General features: G+C 42.9%; 1 protein-coding gene across 2 annotated transcripts in view; it reads right to left on the bottom strand.

Annotated features, from left to right (window-relative positions):
- LOC133957167 (protein kinase C-binding protein NELL1-like) overlaps window positions 1–21,414 on the bottom strand; it is a 198,575-nt gene that overhangs the window by 35,441 nt on the left and 141,720 nt on the right. For both annotated transcript variants that reach the window (XM_062392661.1, XM_062392738.1), the window contains exon 14: window positions 10,270–10,392. In XM_062392661.1, the coding sequence (XP_062248645.1) occupies window positions 10,270–10,392 (123 nt within the window). The remainder of the gene's footprint in view (window positions 1–10,269; window positions 10,393–21,414) is intronic.

Below are 21,414 nucleotides of genomic sequence, written 5' to 3'. Positions count from 1 at the left end.
GAGGATCATCTCTCTCGGTATCTTATCTGAATCTAAATCCTGGAACATATCCCGACTACGATGACGGCAAATTGAAAAACACAACGATAAATATAACGGAGTCGGTAACTATGAGTCAAGATCAAATCATAAACTGACACATGATCTATATCTCTGTGTCCATCAGCTCGTTAGTGAAGGGATCATTGATCGATGTCACTTACACTGACGAGTCTCAGACGCCTGTTTAGACTCATCTGATCAATATTGAACGTCTCACACGTCAAAAACACAACAAATTCAAGTGTGAAGCTGATGAGACGAATGATTCTTGAGATATGAATTCCATAAACAGACTGACAGAGACCTCTGGAATTAGATAGTCATCACAACAGTTAGGATTAGGGCAATATAAAATAAGTAGACCTAGCTATTAGCAGGTACTATTGCATCAAACAGTTGTAAGGAGAAGCTTCATTTTGATCAATTCTAACCCAGAAATACACAATTTATATATGTGTGTCTTCAGATTTAACTCCAACACGTTTCAAAGTCAAATCCAATTCAATTTCTTATTATTTGGGTCTTAAATCAAAATCAAGATTGTGTTTAAAGGCTGAACTCACCTATCTTTGTCAACTTGTTTTGTTTCAATGATAGTTTGTCGTCACTACTTGTCCTTTGTTTTGCAATTATGTGTTTGTCAGCACGGTGCTTCTTAAATAAAATTATTGTATTATTGATATTCTTCTTATTATTATTAATGTTAATTATAAAAGAGTGTAAAATAAGTTACTGTTTATCAAAGGCAAAGGGCTGCCTTACTAATGAGGTAATACATTTATTATAAAGAAATATTAATTTGGTAATCTACCCTTGAAGTAAAAGTTCTAATACATTTTAGTTATAAATCCTAAGTTATGATTTACCTGTTCAAAATATACACTTCGCCATCCACGGCTGCAAGTAAACAAACTTAAGAATCAAGGTGTTCAAGCATTTGTGTTATTTGTGTGTGTGTGTGTGTGTGAAAGAGTGTGTCTGTGTGTGTGAAGCCCGCAGCCTGCCATAAATCAGTCAGGGGCCTCAGATCTGAACTAACAGGTTCTGGAGCCTCTGGACTTTGTGCTTTTGAATCCCAGTCGAAACCTCGTCTGAGTTTGAAAACCTACTTTTCCTCCATCGCAGCTGTGAACTTAATGTTATCAGAGCAGGTTGCAGATGCAGTTTAACTCACGTGAGAGCAGCACCCCCCCCCACACACACACACACACACGCTCCCGTGTTGTGCACTTGTTTCTGTGTAAGTGCATAACACAGAAGTTTTTTCTTTACTTTGTTTACTTTAACGGATGATTCATTTGATTTCCTTTTCCAGTTGTCGATAAGTGCATCAGTGTTTAGTGTAGAGACGGTAAGATACCAACCACCTTGATCGCCCCCTGGTGGCTGGCTGCAGGACATGCCACAAACCCTGCCTCCTCCATGGTAGCGGATTGGACGTAAATCAAACTAAAAATCTAATGTTCTGCTAACCAATAATAAATCAACAGTTTTGATCTTGTTTGGAAACATATGTGAGTAACTCATACTTTAAATATTCAGAAAATATAAATCAGAAAACTAACACCATTGAGCTCAAGGGCGTAACTTTGGGTTGAACATTATTACTTTGGATAATTTAATAATTAAGTGATGATTTCTTAATGATGAATAAATGCTTGAAATACTTATACAGAAAATATAACTATTAAACTGTCATTCTTTCCAGATAATACAAACTCTTATTTTTTAGTTTTTCTGTGTTGGTTAGGGAAATTAAATCAAATCATGAAAACCAAACACTAAATCGTGTTTAATAACTGTTGTGTGATGAATATTTTAAAGTCACCACCAAGGACACAATCCCACAAAGACACAAACATCTGGTGCTGTGTCGTGTTTCAGTGGAGGGGCGTCTGCAGAGGACACCGGGTTTTTTAACAGAATGTTCAACTTCTTGTCAAATAAGAAATAAAATAAGAAGACTCCTTTAATTAACTGATGCAAATCTCTTTCTTTTTTAGTCTGAAGCCGTTTTCAAATCCTCCTCTGACTCCGCGGAGAAGGCCATTACAGATAATGTGTTCCCACCAGACTCTTATCATGGGCTTACTGGTAAAACCAACATGAAAGTGCTTTAATTGGCAGTTAGTCTAATGGTCACTAACTGCCGGCTTCCAGCCACGTTCAAGGGGAAGAAAAGAGGTTTGAACGAGGTTTGAAATTCAACGTTTCTTTAAAAGACTTGACAGGTTTTGACTTTTCTCCACTTCAGACCGCTAGAAATGTTCATATGATGAAATGCGAGGGAGAAAAATCACCTGCCTCTCCTCACACCTCTGCACTTAGGCCTGACTCTGTAACAAAGAATTACAAATAGCTGTGATTAAAGCTGGGACTCTGTGAAAAAGGCTTGGAACCCATAATGCATGTTATCAAACACACAAATCCACGTTTCCCTGCTGTTTTCCATGTGTTCGGTTCTTTGCTCGGGTGCAAACGTTTGACACCTCACTGCACCCACACAGCTCCTCTTATCTCACATTCACCTTCATGCTATGGGGGGGAGACAGCAAAAGCACTGATAAAACACTAACACGCTGTATTTCCAGATCCATCCCAGACCCAATGCGGAGGATAAGAGTTGATTTAACTAAACCCGAGTGTTCTGCCGGCCTCAGCGGACTCAGCTGGTCCCTCCTGAGAAGCTGTCAGACCATTGAACCCACGCAGGAGGTGCACACACACAAACACACACTCCCACCGTTTCCTCACATTCTCTCCCCAAAGACCTCCGGAAACCCGCCTGCACCATTATCAGCAGTGGCAGCTGCTCCGGAGCCGGTGCCCGGTCTGTGGAGGAAGGTGTAAATCTCAAATTCAAGAGACCTCAGAAGATGCACAGGAAGTAGTGAAGGCCTCCAGAATTCCACTTTGATGAGGTAGTCCTTTAAAGCTGATTTTGTGGGTTCTTTGCAACATGTAGTCGCGGAGGCTGCTTCCTTCAGCTGCTCAGGAGGGATAACTTCTGAAAGGATGATTCAAGTTTGGATATGACAACAAATTTCTACCTGAAATATCAAAGTACAGAGAATGGACAAATAAAGTAAACACTGTGATTTCACCACAAGTCAGGCGGCAGACATGAAACACAAACACACTGGTTGACCAATCACAAAAGAGCTGGTTCAGCCAGCCAATCAGAAAAGACTGGACTTCAGCAGGAGGAGGAGCTAAACACCAAGAGTTTCGGACTTGAAGCTGAAACAAGGACGGAATCAGGAAAGTAATTTGTTTTATGTGAACCCTTTAAAGTAATAAGACAAGATAAGAAGTTATTAATCTGAATATAACATCTCCTGGATTTTTTTTAAATATTTGGCAAATCTCAATTTTCAAATCACAAGACAAGTTTAGAGTTTGGAGTCAAGTCAAATCAGTCCACTTTATTGGATTGAAAAAAGGTTTCTCTCTGATTTCTTGTGTAAACATATAAGTACACAAAATATATAAGTACGCAACATATTAGCTACACAATGCCATCTTGAGTTGATAAAGAGCTTAACTGAGTAAATGATTCTTTAGTCCATTAGCTATATTATATATATTTCTCTATACGTACTGTTAATAAATCCAAGTATCACTCTTGTAGCAAAGGTAATGGAGTATTACCATGTTACTGTCATGTCCCTGCCACCTCACCTGTACCTCAATGAGGAGCATCTCCCTGTCGTCAGTGATACTGAAGTGTATCACTGACACTGAAGAGGAGCAATCACCACAGACTCGGTGGAATGAGGACACCACGCTAGTTTCTCAGGAGTGGATCTGATAGAGCCGAACACAACAGAGGATTTCTCTCTCTTTGCTTCACAGCAGCTTCATCGAGCAGCGGGACACAGACTAAAAATAATTGCCTCAAATGATAATTGCTGTAAAACCTTCACAAAACAAGTAGCGTCCCCCCCCCACCACCACCTCCTTTCGTTCTTTCTTTCTTGCTCAATTTCTTTTTTCTACATTTGCAATTAATCATAGCTTGAGATTCTGTGGTTTTCACCCAATTAAATGTTGTAAAACACTTTGCCCTGTAGCACAGAACAACACAGCAGACACACAAAAAAAAACAACACTAAACGCGATTCTCCTATCAAGGAGGGATGAAGGGGGGGGGGGGGGGGGGGGGCAATAATTATGTAAACCGAAAATTAAATGCTTCAGACTTGTAGGAGAAACGGAGGCTGAGTCCAACACCTCCCTCCCTCATTTCCTCTCCTCTCCCCTGCCGCACCCCCCCCTCCCCCTTTCCCCTCTATATCTCTCAGAATGCATTAGCCGAGGTTCCACTGCCGGCTGTGAGTTGGTTGCAACACGTCTCCTCTGCGATTAGCCCCGATAGGCAGGATGAGAGAACGCACGAGTCAACGCCTTTGTCCACTGTGCTGCTGTTTAGACCCGCTACTCAAATCCCCCTCTATTTACCCCCCCACCCCCCCTTTGTCTGTACAAACCAGTGCGGGGGGAATGAAACGGACCATTAACGAGATTAGCTCGCTCATCCCGCCGCCGACAAAGGCTCCTGCAGAAAGGCTGCTGATAATTAGGCTGGCAGCGGGAGAAATGTTGATCTACAATCTCACGTGGCGCTCGGATTGAACCATTGTGGTTCCGTTTATTGTGCTGTAAGGGAGATGACATAATGGTAGTCCCCCCCCCCAACTCCACCAGAGACAATTGCGGTACAAAAGGAGGAGAAAGTGAGATGAAGAGGAGGAAGAAGGAGTAAGTAAAAGGTAGAGCGAGTCGTAACCCCTCATTTCTTCTCACTTCCAGTCAGCAGAGACAATCAATAGCAGTAAAATGGGCTCTTGAAATGGAGGCCTTTATTTATGTGGCCCAGCAATCATCCCAGCCACGGAGGGGCGGAGGGGCGGAGGGGCGAAGGGGTGGAGGGGTGGCAGGGCTTCGAGCTGCTGGTTAAATGGAAAGTGCACCAAGTGATTACCGAGTGCACTAACCAGCTAACCAGTCAGAAACTTCGTACTGGAAACGCTCTCAAACAGAGATGAATATGATGTTTGTTCTAACACTGTGTTCCTCTGCTTTTAAACCTAAGCCGTGCAGTAGCAGCACTTCTCCATGTCCATATCGTCTGTTTGCATCAAATCGGTGTCACGCGGTGGACTCTCTGGTGCATTAGTGATAATTCCTCTCCTGTAACAGAAGTGAGATGCGAGGTGTGATCACCGCTGGGTTTGCAGGCGAGCCGGAGCGGGTCGACCGACTGACTGACTGTGGTGAATGTGTCTGGCCTCGCTCCCCAGAGACCCGGCTGCAGAGGGGAGGACTGGGAGCCGCACTGGAGCCACATTACACCCCCGTCACAGGGGCCTATCGGGGGGAAATCGAATAGGTTCACCCTGGTAGTGAGTCTCTGGTGTCCAGCAAATCCTTGCAGGTGAATGTGGAGAATGTGGAACGTGTGAAGACGAAGAGGAGGAGGTGGAGAACTTATCATTACTGAATCCATAGCATGACCTTAGCATGAGTCATTTGCTGCTAATATATACTGTATGTCGTACAAGACCTTTTAAAGTCACTATCTTGTGGAAAATTGGTTTTGCTCTATATCATGTATTTTTAAATGTAATTCAAGTCAAAGATATTTTTTGTTTTCGACTACATGTACGCTGACCATGACCGCTTTGTGTTACCAGTGACTGTGTAGTGTGTCGGTTGTGTACGTCCTCAGAAATTCTCCTAAAACAACATCAGCCATTGTGAAAGTACCATTGATTCATGAGCCTCACATAACATCTGTGATGGCGCCGAAATCCCTTTGTCTTCCACGGTGTCGGATTTAACCACCACAACTCCTCCATCGTCGCCATGTTCATTATATACTCAACACAAATCCAGATGTTGAGTACGAGCTGAGATCTGAGGCGCCCTCTAGTGGAACACGCAAGTAACGTAGTAGTAGTCAGCAAATATGGGAACAAGCTCCTTCTCGTGTTAGAATACGTGGTGGGTCAAGTCAGCGTGCAAATACTTGGATCACACTGATCTTCAGTAAATAAGAAGAAACTCTCGCTCGGCTCCTGTTCCTTTAAGTTCCTCCACTTAGTTTGCAGCTAAATACCAAAAGTTCATTCTCATTATGCGAGGATTGTTTAAAAGCATTCAGGGAAATGTAGGTATTCACCAAATGAAGAAAAGAAGGTCCTCAGGCAAGATGAGTAGGGAGGGATAAATCCATTCCTCATCACAGAACAACACAGAAACATCTAAATGAGAGATTTAAAGTTTTAGAGTCATTGACTATGCAAATCCACCAAAAGGTCAAGTTCTGCAAACAAAATACTCTCTCTCTTTGGAAACCAATTCAAGAGCGTTGGTGGAATTTGAAAACAAATATTGTCTTCCACAGGAAACAAGCCGCTGTCACTCGTTTGGCTCAGAAACCAGATTGTGCCGTGGACTCATTGCTCAATGCCGGCTAAACACACTTATTAACATTAGCAGGGAGCGAGTGAGGAGCCGCAGTCACACTCACACTAATTCCCTTATTCCCGAGGGGGCTGCGGTGATGTATGAGGCGAATGAGATGGGAGGAGCAGGTCGATTGGCCAACGCTGTCGCCATCACACAGTAATGAGATCTCAGGGGGGGGGGTCCCTCCGACTAGCTGCTCTCGCATAATACTAATTGGCCATAGGTGGCTGGGATGTAGGAAGTTTTAATGACATTATTAAAAAGTAAGCGTCTGTGAGTAGGAGTGACACTGTCACGAGTCCGTGTGTATATCGGCTGATCAGACTTCACATTTACATGAAACACACAACAAGGCCAAAGTCAGGTGGACACATCGGCCCAATTATTGTTTGTTCTTTCAGGCTGAGGCTGATTTTCATGGAAGGAAAGGACGGATATGAGCCGTCCCCATGTGAGACCACACTTCAATTCACTAGATAACCTGGATCTGCACTTGGTCCCTTCACCACATTTAAAGGAGATCAACTGAGTGTTTTTGTGTAATCCTGCTAAATTACAAACGAACAATGATAAACTATGAAGTATTTAAATACAAAGGCCCGTTCTAGGGTGAGGAAAGCAACTGCTTCTACAATTTAGATGAAACACACTAGTAGAAAACATCAATAGATTTATTTTATATTCTGCAATAAATCTCTTTCACCTCAATGTTACACACTAAACTTTTAATTGTGGATTTAAACTATATTTGAGGCCAATGTGTTCGTCTTTGAGGGAGTGATCAGCGTCTTTGGCTGCAGCTTCATGGATGAGGAGCAGTTTGGGATTTCTTAAGTAACAAAAGGCTGATTTGTCCAGTGGCATTGGTATCATCCATTTCTGTCCCGACTTCAGTTTATTTTATTTTGTTGGAAACCTTGTTGCATCCAGACACTGATCAGACCGACCCACTGCAGTCAGTGACGTAGGCAGCACTTCAGTCGGGTTGTGTTCGGTCTGCATGTCTGAGCCCTGGAGAAAACACAAAGCCCCACATTGTGCAGACGCCACTTTGCAAATTGCATCAATCTCTCTCTCTCTCTCTCTCTCTCTCTTTAGATCTGAGTCCCATCTGCCGACCCTCCTGACTTCTGCGTTACAACAGGATAAGAGCAGCTGCACAGAACTTCCTCTTTTTCCTTCCTCCGTCATTTTCTGCCTCTCTTCTCTATCTACCATTTACTGCCTTGCATTACCCCTCCACCCAGCCACGCACATACACGTGCACCTGTATGCATCTTTTTTATTTACAGAACCAGAACGAGACGATTTGAGTGAAGCTGTGCGTGAAAAATAGACTTTCTGATCTGAGTCAGTTTGATTGATTGCTGCACTTCTTGTTGATTTATCATCTTTCGGAGAGGCGACGTAAAGACGAATAAAAGTCTGAAGAATGATCGACAGTGGAGCACAGAGCTCGGCCAACAGAAACCATAATTAAATCCCTTAGATCCTGAGTTTTATTAGCATCATAGACGTCAGTCCCTTCAATGTGTCTGATTAGTTTCATCAAGATCCATAAATTGGCAAAAGGTGAAAATGAAAACTCTAAATCTAGATCAACATTTAATGGATTCTCTCTTGGCCAAAGTTTCATCCATAATATATTGCATAAGCTCCTCGGTGGAGGTAATAGATAAAACTTAAAGATTGACTTTCAAATACTCAATATGCTGCAAAACACATGTTCTTCCCCATATATGACATCCATGGTCTTTAGCTAAACGGCATCCTGATCATTATTATTCTTCGTTAAGCAAATTATTTAACAATTCAATACAACATCTGTATTTCCCCCTGATCCAAATATATATATATACATATATCTAACCCTAACAACTGTGTTATGAATCAATCTCTTCCGACATAGTACCTCCTGTAGAACCGAGGCCGTCTCTCAGGAGGCTGACGTGGAGTGCACTCTCTCTCTCTCTCTCTCTCTCTCTCTCTCTCTCTCTCTCTCTCTCCCCCCCCCCACTTCCACACAGGCCTGAACCGACTGTCCTGTTTCATCTGCCCTGAACCCGCAGCCAGCGTCCCACTGCGGGAGCCTTCAGGGCAAATGTACAGTTCGAAATAGATTCACGCAGCTCATGGTCGAGTGGACACGTGCATGGTGAGAGTCTATAACCGGAGGTCACCGTGTACATGAACACACACACACACAGACACACACACACACCTCAGAGCGTCCGGGGGCACAGGCTACACAAATATCCACTCACATTACAGGTCAGTTACTGAGAGACAAACAAGCTCCTGCATGCTCCCAATTTACTTCCCATGTAAAGTGAGGAAAGAAAAACCATAAATATTGTTAAGTGTTTTTTCATTCTCATTTCGTTGTGCGGTTCGATAGAAGAGTTGTTAAGCACGGTGAGAACAGTGCAGCTCCACGAACGGGAAATCATTCTGCTATCATAAAAACCCAGTAACTCACTCCCATGAAGACCATTGACTGCTGTTGGGCTCACAGAGTTTATTAAAAATGCCATTTCTGAATTGGCAGAGCGATAGAAATGGTCGGTTGTGGCCCAAAGCCAAAGTTTGTGGGCAACACATTTGTATTGATTGTTGATGGGCTAATGAAAACAGGCAGTAAGTGTCGGTGCTGAACGTTTCCAGCAGAATATTAAAAACTTTCAAACACTCAGTTTACCAGACGTGGTTCAGACGAACAGGGCAAAGTCAAAACTGTGAAATTCAGGAGTAAGAGTCAGACAAATATTGAGTTATTGAAGAGTACGTTGCAACTGCAGCAAACTGCTTTTAAATACGATTTCAACCAAAACTACATTTACATAAAGTAAATTAAAGTCCAACACAATCTATGTTTTAAACTCTTGAGTCAATCAGAAAGTCGTCAAATAAAAGAAAAGCCATCAGGATAAATACAGACCTTGTTTCAGGGCCCTTCATATTATTCAGTTTTGTCTGGAAGCACCAGAATGGATTGATTTAATTCAATCTCTGTAATTTGCAGACCTCAGAGGAAGTGTTACTCTGAATTGTGTTAAATAAATTTGAATATATATTTGGAACTTCTTCAAACACAAAGTGAAACTCAGAAAATCAAGTTAACTTCCGTCCAATAGACACAAGCCCAAAACAATCTTCTACACGATTTCCTTTATATTTCAATAACCAGTAGTTGCCCCCAGATAAGTCCACAAAACACCTAAACAAGCAAACCTGTCTAAATCTCCATCTGCATGTGTATGTGTAACTGAAGATGCACCACCATCTGTAATACAGCAGTTTGCTAAATACTGACGGTGTCTCCTGAGGTCTGTGGTTTTCTGCCCAGTGGTTTTCCAGCCACAGGTCGTCTCTCTCCTGGCAAAACTACACTCTTGACATTCGTCTCTCGGTGGAATTCTATTTGAAGTGGGGTCAGACATCAGCCTGCTCTGCTGCTGCCATGTTTTCCTTTCTGCCTTCGCTGCACGTAAAGCTGTAAGTGCACAAAGCTGAGACCAGTACAGCAACACAAACAAGGGGACCAGTGAGCGAGAGGCGCTGGAACTGGTGCAGAATTAATGTTCATTATCAGTGAGGCAGCTGCTGCCTGGTTCAGCGGATGTGAAGGCGGAGTGAACCGTGGTGATACGGAGTAGAGATCCAGTCCCAGTCGGGATGTGAGGGGGGGGGGGGGGGTCTGGGTCCGTATCCGAGTGTCAAACCTCCAGGGCCGTAACCCGGGCAGGGGCTTACCTCTGCAGATGGTGCCGTTGCCCACGTAGCCCGGCTTGCAGGTACACAGGTGTCCTCGGATGGTGTTGGTGCAGATGGCGTTCTCGTCGCAGGAACTCTGGCTGCTGGAGCACTCGTCATGTTCTGAGGGAGAGACACAGGGGGGGGGGGGGGGGGGCACAGTCAGAAGAGCTGTATGCATGAGTGGGTGCATGAACGCCGCAGATGAGAATATAGCTAACCAGTGAGAGGATGTTTCCAAACTCCAGTTCTGTTTGGAAGTTCATCGAATCATATTTCACAACCGTCACTTGGCAGAGGTGTTATGAGTTGTTACATGAGACAGTTTGAAACATGGCCGCTGAACTGACAGACAGATTCCTCTGTTTCAGCACCAGTTACCTTCATGAAGTGGGATTAAATACCAGTGAGACAAATCATCAAAGAATCATATCACATATCACATTTACAAAAAGGTTGATCTTGCTTTAAATATCTCAATATTTCAATTATTGTAATACTATTATTATAATAATTGAACTATTTTAATAACTGACTTTAAATATCTGTTGATTCAAGTTGCTTCTGAGAAGCTTGGGCCTGAACTCTGATGGGAAGTGTTTATTTTAATATATATATTTTTGGGGCTTTTCTTCATTATTGACTGCACAATCAATAAGTGAGAAATGGGGAGAGAGGAAAGATGAAGACCTGTTGGACCTGAACCAGCGTCAGCTACAGGACTCAAACCTCTGTATGTGGGGAACCCGCCCCCCCACCCCCAGCTCGCAGGCGCCGCCAGAGGAACTTTGATATCGTGAAGACAGCTCGAGGAAAGTGATGTTTCTCCTTTTCAGTGACACGACTCACAGGGAAACCTCTGCTGGAAACTTTTGACACAGTGATTATTGCTCTTTATCACCAAGTGAGAGACGGACGACATTTCTCTCGTTGTATCTCAGAGTGAATGACAGAATCTAAACGTGGATAATGAAGGTGACAGAGCTCCTATCGATTCATCATCGATTGTGTCGGCCAGGTTGGAGAAGCCGATCAAACGATGCAACATCTGGAGTTGAGGATGTTTTGCCTCTTTTCTCAGAGATCTACATAAAACCAGACGAGGGAAAGATCTGCTGATTGTTATACTTTAGTTTCATTGTCCAGGGGTGAAGCAGAGTCGTTTTCCTTTGTGCTCTTTGTGTAGTGGTAACACACAATGGTGGCGTGGACACACACATGAGAACGAGGCAACAGACGACCGAGGGGAACTGCAGCTCAGTCGGATCCTGGCATCTTTGCTATTTCGCCATTTCTCCCTGCAGTAGTTACACAGTCCTTCATGGACTATATAAATTCTACGACCATAAAACTGACTAATTATAGGAAAGCTGGCAAGGTGAGTGGTGGGTGGTGGTGGTGGTGGGGGTGGGGGGGTGGGGGGGGGTTTCATTCATGAAATGCTGACTCACTGAACATGAGGGGAACACACCAGCTCGATGCTCCGGGTCAGAGTTTTGTATTCTGGTATCATGAACTTGACTTTTACGGGTTTTTCTCTCAGTCGGAGGCCGGAGGGAATATGATGTTTATCGCTGCAGCAGACAAAGAAGTGTGACTTCACCTCGAGTGGAAGTGTGTAACCGTTAACGTGCAGCGTTCACTTCACTTTCCAGATGTTTGCCACAGGTCTGAAACTACTTCTTTAGACTTTGATGTTTGTGGTGCAGTCTGCTCCACTGAAAAACGTCTGGATATCAAAGACTCACCTGCAGACTGAAAAGTTCTGTATTTACCGAGAGTCAAAAGAGCAACTCAGAGTTAGTGAAGAAAGTAAATAGTTTATATAAACTTCAGTGAGTACGTCTGCGGGAAAATCAATGTTTCCACAGATCGATGTCTGAATCGTTACCTTAAGAAAGAAAGTGCTGGAGTGTTTTACTGGTTTGTCTCATTCTGGTTTCACAGGGTAAGAATTATTATCAACTAATATATAAGAAAGAAAAAAAAAAGAGTGTCAATGAGCAGGAACAGCTGCAACACGACACTTCACCACTAGGTGTCACTAAACTCTACACACTGAACCTTTAATTCGTATGTTAACAAGATTTTGGATTTATTACCTATCTGCATTGTTTTGTTGGCTTAGCTCTAACACTTGATTGAAAGGGTCAAGTTGTATTTGTGGTTTTCCGGCATATTCTTCATCTCTGCTCCTGACATGTCAAAATAAAAGTCTCCACCACTGATAAACGTCCTTTGTGAGAGTTTATCAATAATCTACGAGTGACTGATTTCCTCGGGCTAGGGTTAGTGTTAGGGTTACGTGCACGTGACATCACCCACTACATGTTCCACTAATGGGCCCCACAGCTACAGGTCCTAATGAGGCTGATCTGCAGACGACCTGATGTGCAGTCGTAATGAGCCATTAGTGAAAATTAGATTCATACATGTTTTTTAAATAAAGCGTCATCACAACAACTCGTCTGATCGCGAACATGAGAGGAGCAGATTTTTTTGGCAACATATTTTTCGATTGGACTCGATTACCAAGCAGGTTAACGACGCAGACCAATTAGAATCAAACAGGATTTTAGATGATTGCAAACAACACAACCTTTGATTGTGTAGCTGCATCGATGGAGTATCTCTAGAATCGAACCGTGAACTGTGTCTTTAAGTCCAGGACGTGGCCCCGAGGCTGCCTCCGCTCCGAAGGTGCACACTCACTGCAACACACTCCTCATTAATATGCAGAAGCGTTGGTGGGAGTCATGACTAATGCATTCCCCCTTAATTAATGAGCGGTGCTCACGGAGCCCCCGAAGCAAGAGGGAGAAATTATTTAGCTTTTTCTCTTGCTCTGGATTTCCTCCCTGTGTTGAACTATAAAGTGGAGGTGAACGTCACCAGAGCTGCTGGGACGCGGGAGAGTTTATGAGAAGGGATGGAACAGGTACACACTGCTTTAACGGTACAGTACAAGAGGAAGGTTTGCATCATTAACCATTCAGTGTGCTAATGGCCGCGAGCTGAAACAGGAGAGAGACACACAATTAAAACGCTGACGACCTCGACTGCTTATTAATTCTGTTTAATGTCAGAAAAGCATAAACACACAGATGTAGAGGCCGAATCGATGGAGAGTGAATAAGTGGAAAAGATGCAAAAGCTCAATAAGCGATAAATCTCCTCTCACAACGCCGCGGTGCTGTGCTGGTGCAGTGTGTGGTGTTCAGGTGCTGCAGTATATATGATGATCTCGCTGCTACACAGCTGCTGTTAAGTCTCAGATCCACTGCAGCTCGGCACAGGTAACAATCACCGGTTCAATGCACCGCACAGAGCTCCCCCCCGCCCCGCAGCCCTGCAGCTCAGTCCATCAAAGACGCCTTTTGTCCCTGCACTTCAGAACGAGCACAATGCTGGTGTCAGAGCACTTGACAGCTCCTCACTCATTCAATGAAAGCCCCATCCAGAGGAGAGGGAAGGTGCAGGACCGGGCTGGCCTTTTATGATCAACATGAAAACTGAAATCAATGCGCAGAGAACAGTCATGTTGAGTGGTGAGGCCGGGGTCGGCACTGGAAGAAGGTTCCGGCTGGGGGGGGGAACTTCAATGGATGGATGGATGGAGGATGGATGGACATTTCTCTATCCTGTGTGTCCATCTCTCTTTAGCAAATACAGATGTTTTTTTATTATTAACGTGCAGAGGTTTTAAATTATTTATACGAATGTCACACCTGATATTGTTTCTTTGTTCTTCATTACTGCAGCTGTAATATTATATTTAAAGGCTTCTGTATTTCTATGGAAAAGTTTATTTTCATAAAAAGCCACCAGCTAATGGACTGGATTCCAACTCACTGCTACACTGGCTTCAAAAATCAGTAGCAGCAGCTGTCGCTTGGTGGGTGGACTGAAAAATAACAGGTCTCCCAGAATAATTAATGGGCTGTTTCAACCATTAGAGATTGATAAGATCTACCAGTTAGAATATCCGAGGGGGGAATTCTCTCCCTGCGTAATCCAATAACCAGACCCAGTGATGAACGATGGTGTCACTGGGAAGTTATTACAGCGGCGGTCGTGAGCGCGGTGATGTTCCTGGAGATAACAGCTGACACCGGGTCGGAGCTCACTTCACCAGGTTCTGGTCTAATTAGTGAATTAGGAAAAAGAGCGACTCAGCATAATTAATACGCGAGGAGGAAGCGCAGGAGCAAACAAAGTACATTTACTGAATTTAGAGCATTTTAATGATTGTTTATCTGTTTGATTATTTGTTTGTTTGTCCGCAGGATTATGTAAAAACTACTGAACAAATTTCCACAAAACTTGGAATATTGAAATACTTCCCAGGGAATAATTCATTGATCACATGAAAAAAATTAAATCTATTGGTGCAGACCAACAACTAAAACCTGGATCCACTGAATTTAGAGGTGGTTTCATAACGGGGCGGTCGAGCCACAGCTGAGATGAGTGCACTTCCCTGAAGGTCAGTGTGATTTGATATGTTCTACCTCAACTCCACATCTCAATAATTCATATGACAGCATCTGTGGTTCCTTTACAGATGAAGATGTTTCACCACAGACTAAATATATAAATATTATGTATTAGTATCAACATGTAAAATCTCTGAAGAGTCAACAGGAATTACAAAGATATTTCCCAGGGAATAATTCATTGATCCCCATGAACAAAATAAAAATCTATTTAATGAAGAGCCAACAATTTAAACCTGGATCCACTGAATTTAGAAGTGAGATGATTGCACTTCCCTGAAGGTCAGTCTGATTTGAAATTTTTTATTTCAACTCTACATCTCAATAATTCATATGACAGCTTCTGTGGTTCCTTTACAGATGATGTTATTTTGTTTATTATTATCAACATGTAAAATCTCTGAAGAGTCAACAAGAGTTACAAACATATTTCCATTATCAGAATACTTTAACTGTATTTATAGATAAAACTAGTGTGACCTCAAAAAGCTTAATTATCATAATTGTAATAATGAAATAATTTCCTTTCTCACTGCAGAATAAATTAGTATTGACACGAAATACATTTTGCTGTTTAAATTAATGCAATTTAGAGTAGGATTGTAAATTGGTAGTATATTTATGTTATGGTAGTAGTACTTCTACAAAAAAAAAGGCTCTGAGTTCTTTCACTCTTACGTATAAAGTATATATCAACGAGAAAGTGAATTACTGAGTTACAGGAGAGTTTTTTATAGTGTTTTAAAAGTATTGGTACTACGTATTCTATTACTATTATTACATACTTTTTACTCTAGTATCTCTTTTAAAAACAAATTAATCCAAACCTTGGAAACCTCTTATTACTCATCACGCTGACGATCGTATCACCTGAGATTTTCCTGGACAGAAAAATAAACACCTCAAATATTCATGGAAGTGAAATGAAATGTGCTGATGCTGTAACTTAAGCAGCTCCGACCCTGTTTGAAATCCAACTTAACTTCTGAGTTGAAGTGTGGAGGATAATAATTAATAACCTTTCTGAAGTGCATTAAATGTGTCTGAGCATGTGTCACAGGGGATAATCATTATGTTAAAAAAGAAAAAAGGCATGACCGGGACTGCAATTAGTGTAACACAATCAAAGTCCCCCTCACTAATGGCTGTTATTAGACACAGCGGGGGCTCAGAGATCTGACTGTTGAGTGAAGTCACTAATTCTTAACAGGACCAATGACTTATTGAGGCCTTGTCCAGGAAAATGTCAGTCAGGTCTGATATAAACACTTTCTCCATTCTGCAGACAAGAAGATAATTAATTCTATATTTTGTCAGGTTTGGAATAAAGGCAAATTTCAATCTTTCATTAGGTCTAAGAGACAAATAATCGCTGTAATTTCTTTAATCAGAGATGAATCAAAAATGTTTCAAAGCTTTTTGTCCCTTTTCATGAGAAAAAAAACAAACATATCTCACAATGTTCAATGAAAGTTAATAAACAATCCTGGATCTGCTCCTTTGTCCAGATCTGTACCAACATTCAAATTGACCCATGCAATCTTTGTAAACAATAATCTTTGTGAGTACAACATGACATTTCTGATACTATCAAAGCAATAACAAGCTATCTAGTCTGATGACATCATGAAATAGTTATATCTCTGTATTTAAGTCGATCTCTGAAACTCAGCCTGAAAGCAACGACCCTGTGTGTGAGCGTGAATCTGTGAGTGAAACCAACACCTCGTGATTCACTTTAACTTTGCATAGTGAAAATCTAAAACACGTCCTCGCCGCTTAAGCACCTGCCGTTGTCTCATTCAATAAAGTCAAACAGAACACATCCCTAATGTGAAACCTAATGACCAGTGACAGGGCCGTAAAAAGAAAAGTACAGAGCTCGCCAGGATTTTTCAAGGGTTTCTCCCCCTTGAATCTATAAAATACTTTATGCCAAAGTCGTCATGCTCGCCTCCTGCTGGTCACCTTGACACGATGCGCACCCGACTCAGCTCCGTCTTATGTCACTGGGGGGAAATATTGACTGCCTGTTAAAGCATTCAGCCCAGAGGACACGGATTCCCATGAAATTAGACGGATGAATATTTCAGATTTTCCTGCCGTGATCCACCTGGAGCTGGAGAAACGTTTTTTTTTCTTTTGACCCGAAGGTCGATTAATTCCATCTCACGCAGCTGCTCTGCAACACGACCGCGTTCAGGCCGATTGTGCAGAGAGGAAAAAGATTTTATTAAGATTTCACGGAGACAAAACAGAGCTTACAGGGCTAATTGGACAGGGCAGAGTGGAATTAGGAACCTTTGTGTCTTCTGGTGACTTTGTTCTCGAAGCAGATTTACTTTTATTTCCCCTTTATCATAATTTATACCCTTGTTGAATCAAAACCCAAGGACGTGGTGCGTATGTTTTGGATATTCTAGTTCCTGTTGTTTCACTTATTCTAAAGAGGGTTCTGCATTTAGTTCACGTTCCCTCAACCTACAACCAGACCTGTACTTCAACTAACAGACGACTCGGCCACTTAGGAGCAGAGGAAACAGGCTGCAAACACAACGTTGACACATTCTCTCCGTGTAAAGACGTTAATGAAAACCAGTTTAAACACACAGAGGCTGTGGAGCAATAACAGAAGTGATGAATGCAAAGTAATCACTTTACCGCCCTGCTTCCTGGAAATTACATTTAGGACTAAATGTTTTTTCCCAGTTATGATCTGGTGGCAAAATAAATACTGTCTGGATTTGTGAATGGTTGAATGAATTAATGAATGAATGAATGAATTAATGGTGCAGGGTTTCCAGGAGGAGGCAAGTTTAGTGGGATTTGGTTAAAGTTTGTGGTTTTGTCTCATTTTAAAAGTTGTTCCCGGATTAAACCAGATCACAGATCTTCCAACGTAATAAAGTTCAATTCATTCCATGCATCCTACTTGCCAAAAACATAAATCACCAACATTTTGCTTATTATAATAATAGAAAACATGAGCTGGTCACAATTATATGTCTTTCAAAATCTGGTGTAAATTAGCCCTGTTGTGATTTCTATCTCACTGAGAAGGTAAAGATACAGAAACACAGAATACAAACAAAGATGGACGACGAGTCTTCACCTCCTTCCTCCATCCAGATATGAAGCCAACATATCGTGGATTCTCATTTTTATGGAATCAAATAACAAATTTAAACCAAACTGACATTTATCAGTTTATTAGGAACAACCTCAAATGACAGAAGTGATCTTTGAGACCTGGTCGATGTCCCATCCGCTAACATTGAGGAGACGGCTTTCATCTATGGTTTGAGCAAACCTCTCTCACCTGTATTAATCACGTGATCCATGATGTCATAACAGGTCATTCTCCAGACTCTATTTGTTGTGATTACAAATTCCAAAGGAAACCTTATAATTTCCAAGTTAACCTCCCCTGGTATTGTTTCATTTTGTCGTGTTTTGATGGAAACAACATTCACTCAGAGCAGTTATACCAACGTGCTGCACCATGTGACTCGTTCACCTTGGCATCAAAACAACCATTCAAACCCCACAGCAGCGATAATATGAACTTTTACAGTTTCTTTTTAAATCTGCATCTGTTTATGTTTCTCATTAATTTGCCGAATTTGTTTTGAAAAGGAGCCGAAGCAGCAGGAAAAAACGTGGCACCAGAAGAGAATGAATGCACAACTGCTGAGGGAGCGTGTGTGTGTCTGTGTGTGTGTGTGTGTGTGTGTGCGTTAAAGACCTGGCACTTTAAAACAAGTGCTTCTCATTATGCCGCAAATATTTTCATTTACATCATAAATTACAGCTGCTTCCTTCGGTGGCGTGTGAGCTTTTTTTACAGAGTCCTCAGCAGCCAGTTGATATCCTTTGTGTGTGGTGGAACCGGGGGGGGGGGGGGGATAATGCAATTCATTTACGACCCCATGAAATACACAGCTCACGGCAATAAAGATGCTTAGGTTGCAGTTCACATTAATGAAAGCATGTTTCCATTAATGTGCTCTGGGTGTAAACATGCCACAGAGTGTTATTATTCCACATGTCTCCACATGCACTGCCGAATCGGGGGGGGGGGGGGGGGGGGGGTTCTGCTAGGCCGTGCACGAGGGAAGAGACGAAGCTTTAAGAGAAACTCCAGATGGTTTTACAGTCGGAGGACGAGCGGCGGGGAGAAACATCAAACCTCCACGGATGAATCTAAATATAAACATTAGCATCTCGCAGTCGGTTTGGGAAATGAGGACTGAGGAAAAAACTTATCTGCCTCCTTCTACAAACTGGGGTTTGATGGGCTTATTAAATTGGCTGGTGCTGAGCCAGCCTGACAGCGGCGTGACCTCCATTTTGAAAGCGTTAACGTACACGGGGAAGGTTGCCAGGCTCGTCACACCTGAGCTCCACATTCATTACATGCATAATTGGAAATGGATTTGATTAAATTTTCATTAAACACGTGATGTGTCTTTTTTTTTACCTCCCAATGCTACAATTTTTGTGAATCCACGTGGCGTCTGATGCATTGAATTAAACAGCAGCTGCTTTCGTTCAGTATGAGCTCGACCGGCTCGTAGGGAGAGAGATAGTGAAGGCAGGTATCGATCAGTGGGATGAGCACAGAAGACAGATACGTTCATTGAGAAGGCAGCAGAGTAAACAAAGACAAGCCAGAGACTAATATCAACCTTAAACTAAATCTAATAATAACAGCCTGATGATATATGATGGAAGAGTTTATTGTTGATGGCGTCTTGAGGTTTAATATCTGCAGCTCTCGAACGCAGTGGCTGTTCTGTGAGTTCACAGGAGGTGAAAAGCTCCAGCTCCTGACAGATGAGGAGTCAAGTTCCCCTGCAGAGCCGAGACCTCATGGAGTTCACTTACAGGACCGAGTCCAGAGGAAGGAAGTGACCTCACAGGTCTCAATCCAGCGGTTTGTTCTGTAGCTGTGAGTTCTATCAGTGCCTGTTTAATGCAGGAAGCAATCCGACTAGAGACAAGTGCACCATGGGAGTCACAGAAGGACAGAGGGTGAAGTCATGGATCGTGACGAACTCCCGCAGAGGAGACGAGGGGGAACGCTGACATCATCCACAACTCGGCAAACTGGAGCCGGAGCAAATCGGCGACTCTCAAATCCGTCTTTAAATAGATCTTCTGATCTGTTCTATCCGTTTGTCCCCGACGTGCACTCACCCTGTGGCCTGTCATCTCTCAAAACTCTGAGTCCGTCTGTCAGTCAAAAGACCTTTCATCATATAGGTTCTTTTATAATGAAACATCTTTTGATTGACAGAGAGCAGACAGCAGTCGCAGGTTTGAGGCTTTTTCTGCAAACACCTCCCATGTGAACCACAAACCGACTCGACCACAGAATCTAAATGATTTACTATAAATAAAGATGGACGACTCATGTCCTCCTCCTCCTGTTGTACAAAAATGAAACTAAACTATGCCGGGTACAGATTCCACCGCCTTGTGCTTTATTTATTATATTTGGTTAATGGTTTAACCAACTGTATTTATATATCACTTTTTCTCAACTGTGTTTTAAAGTACAAGTCCCATTCAAACAGCCATCGGGCATGTGGGGTTCAGTATCTTGCCGAAGGATCAATCAATCAAATCGAAGGATACTTTGGAGTTCAGACTGGGGATCGAACCAACGACCGGCTGGTTAACCTCTCTACCTCATGAGCCACAGCTGCTAGCCTGGGGATGGGCTGATGCCTTTACGTGCACTCGACCAATCGCGAGTCCGACGTTTCACCCGGTTTCAATATTAACTAATAAATAAATACGTACTTTAGTAAGTTTGTCCCACCTCCCATCTGCTAACATGGAGGAGGTGCAGTTGATGCCCTCTGCTGCTGATTTGTCGTCACTTTTGAAGGAGCTGTCATGTCGTCCATCTTTATTTACAGTCTATGGTTTATCTTAAGGGAGTGAGTTTTAAAAAAATACAGCAAATCCAAGGTAGGTCCACTGAAGAAAAACCTCAGCTCAGCTCCATGTCACAAAACCTCACTTCTCCTCCTCCTCTTCCACCTCCTCTCCACTCCATCCCTCATCCCCCCCCCCCCGAGCTGCTCCGAGCAGGTGAAATCAAGCAGAACCTCAGATTGTTTACAGGACACCGGCTCCACAACAGGACGAGCTGCTCCAGGGCCGGGCAGCGAGGAGCGATGAGGCTGAGTCCAGAGGAGGAGGCGATACACCACCAGTCGAGTGAACATGCTGTGGGTGACATGTTATCTCTCAGAGGAAGGAGCTGCTCACATTGTAATATTGAGAGTAGACTGTGTGGTGCCTGCGGTGATGTCAGGCTCGGTGTGTGTGGGCGGATGAAGCTGCCTGACGTCTACAGAGACACACACACACACACACACAGACACACACACACAAGCGCACTATGTGTGTAATAAAAACGCTGGAATGTTTGTTTTATGTCGTTTCCGCTTGATTGTCACGTTTGAGGAGCCAGTGTTGTCGTCGTATGTGTACGTGCGTGTCAGGAAAGTCAATATCTGACACTGTGACACTCCACACGGACGATTAATGTGCCATTTATCCCCCCCCCCCCCCAACAGGCGCCTGCCCCCCTGAACACGCGTTCCCTCAGCCGCCTGCTTGATCGACTCCTCAA

Source organism: Platichthys flesus, chromosome 1 (assembly GCF_949316205.1).
Source record: "Platichthys flesus chromosome 1, fPlaFle2.1, whole genome shotgun sequence".
NCBI lineage: Eukaryota > Metazoa > Chordata > Actinopteri > Pleuronectiformes > Pleuronectidae > Platichthys > Platichthys flesus.
Note: the sequence above shows the minus strand (reverse complement) of the source record. Positions and strands in the feature narration are given on the sequence as shown.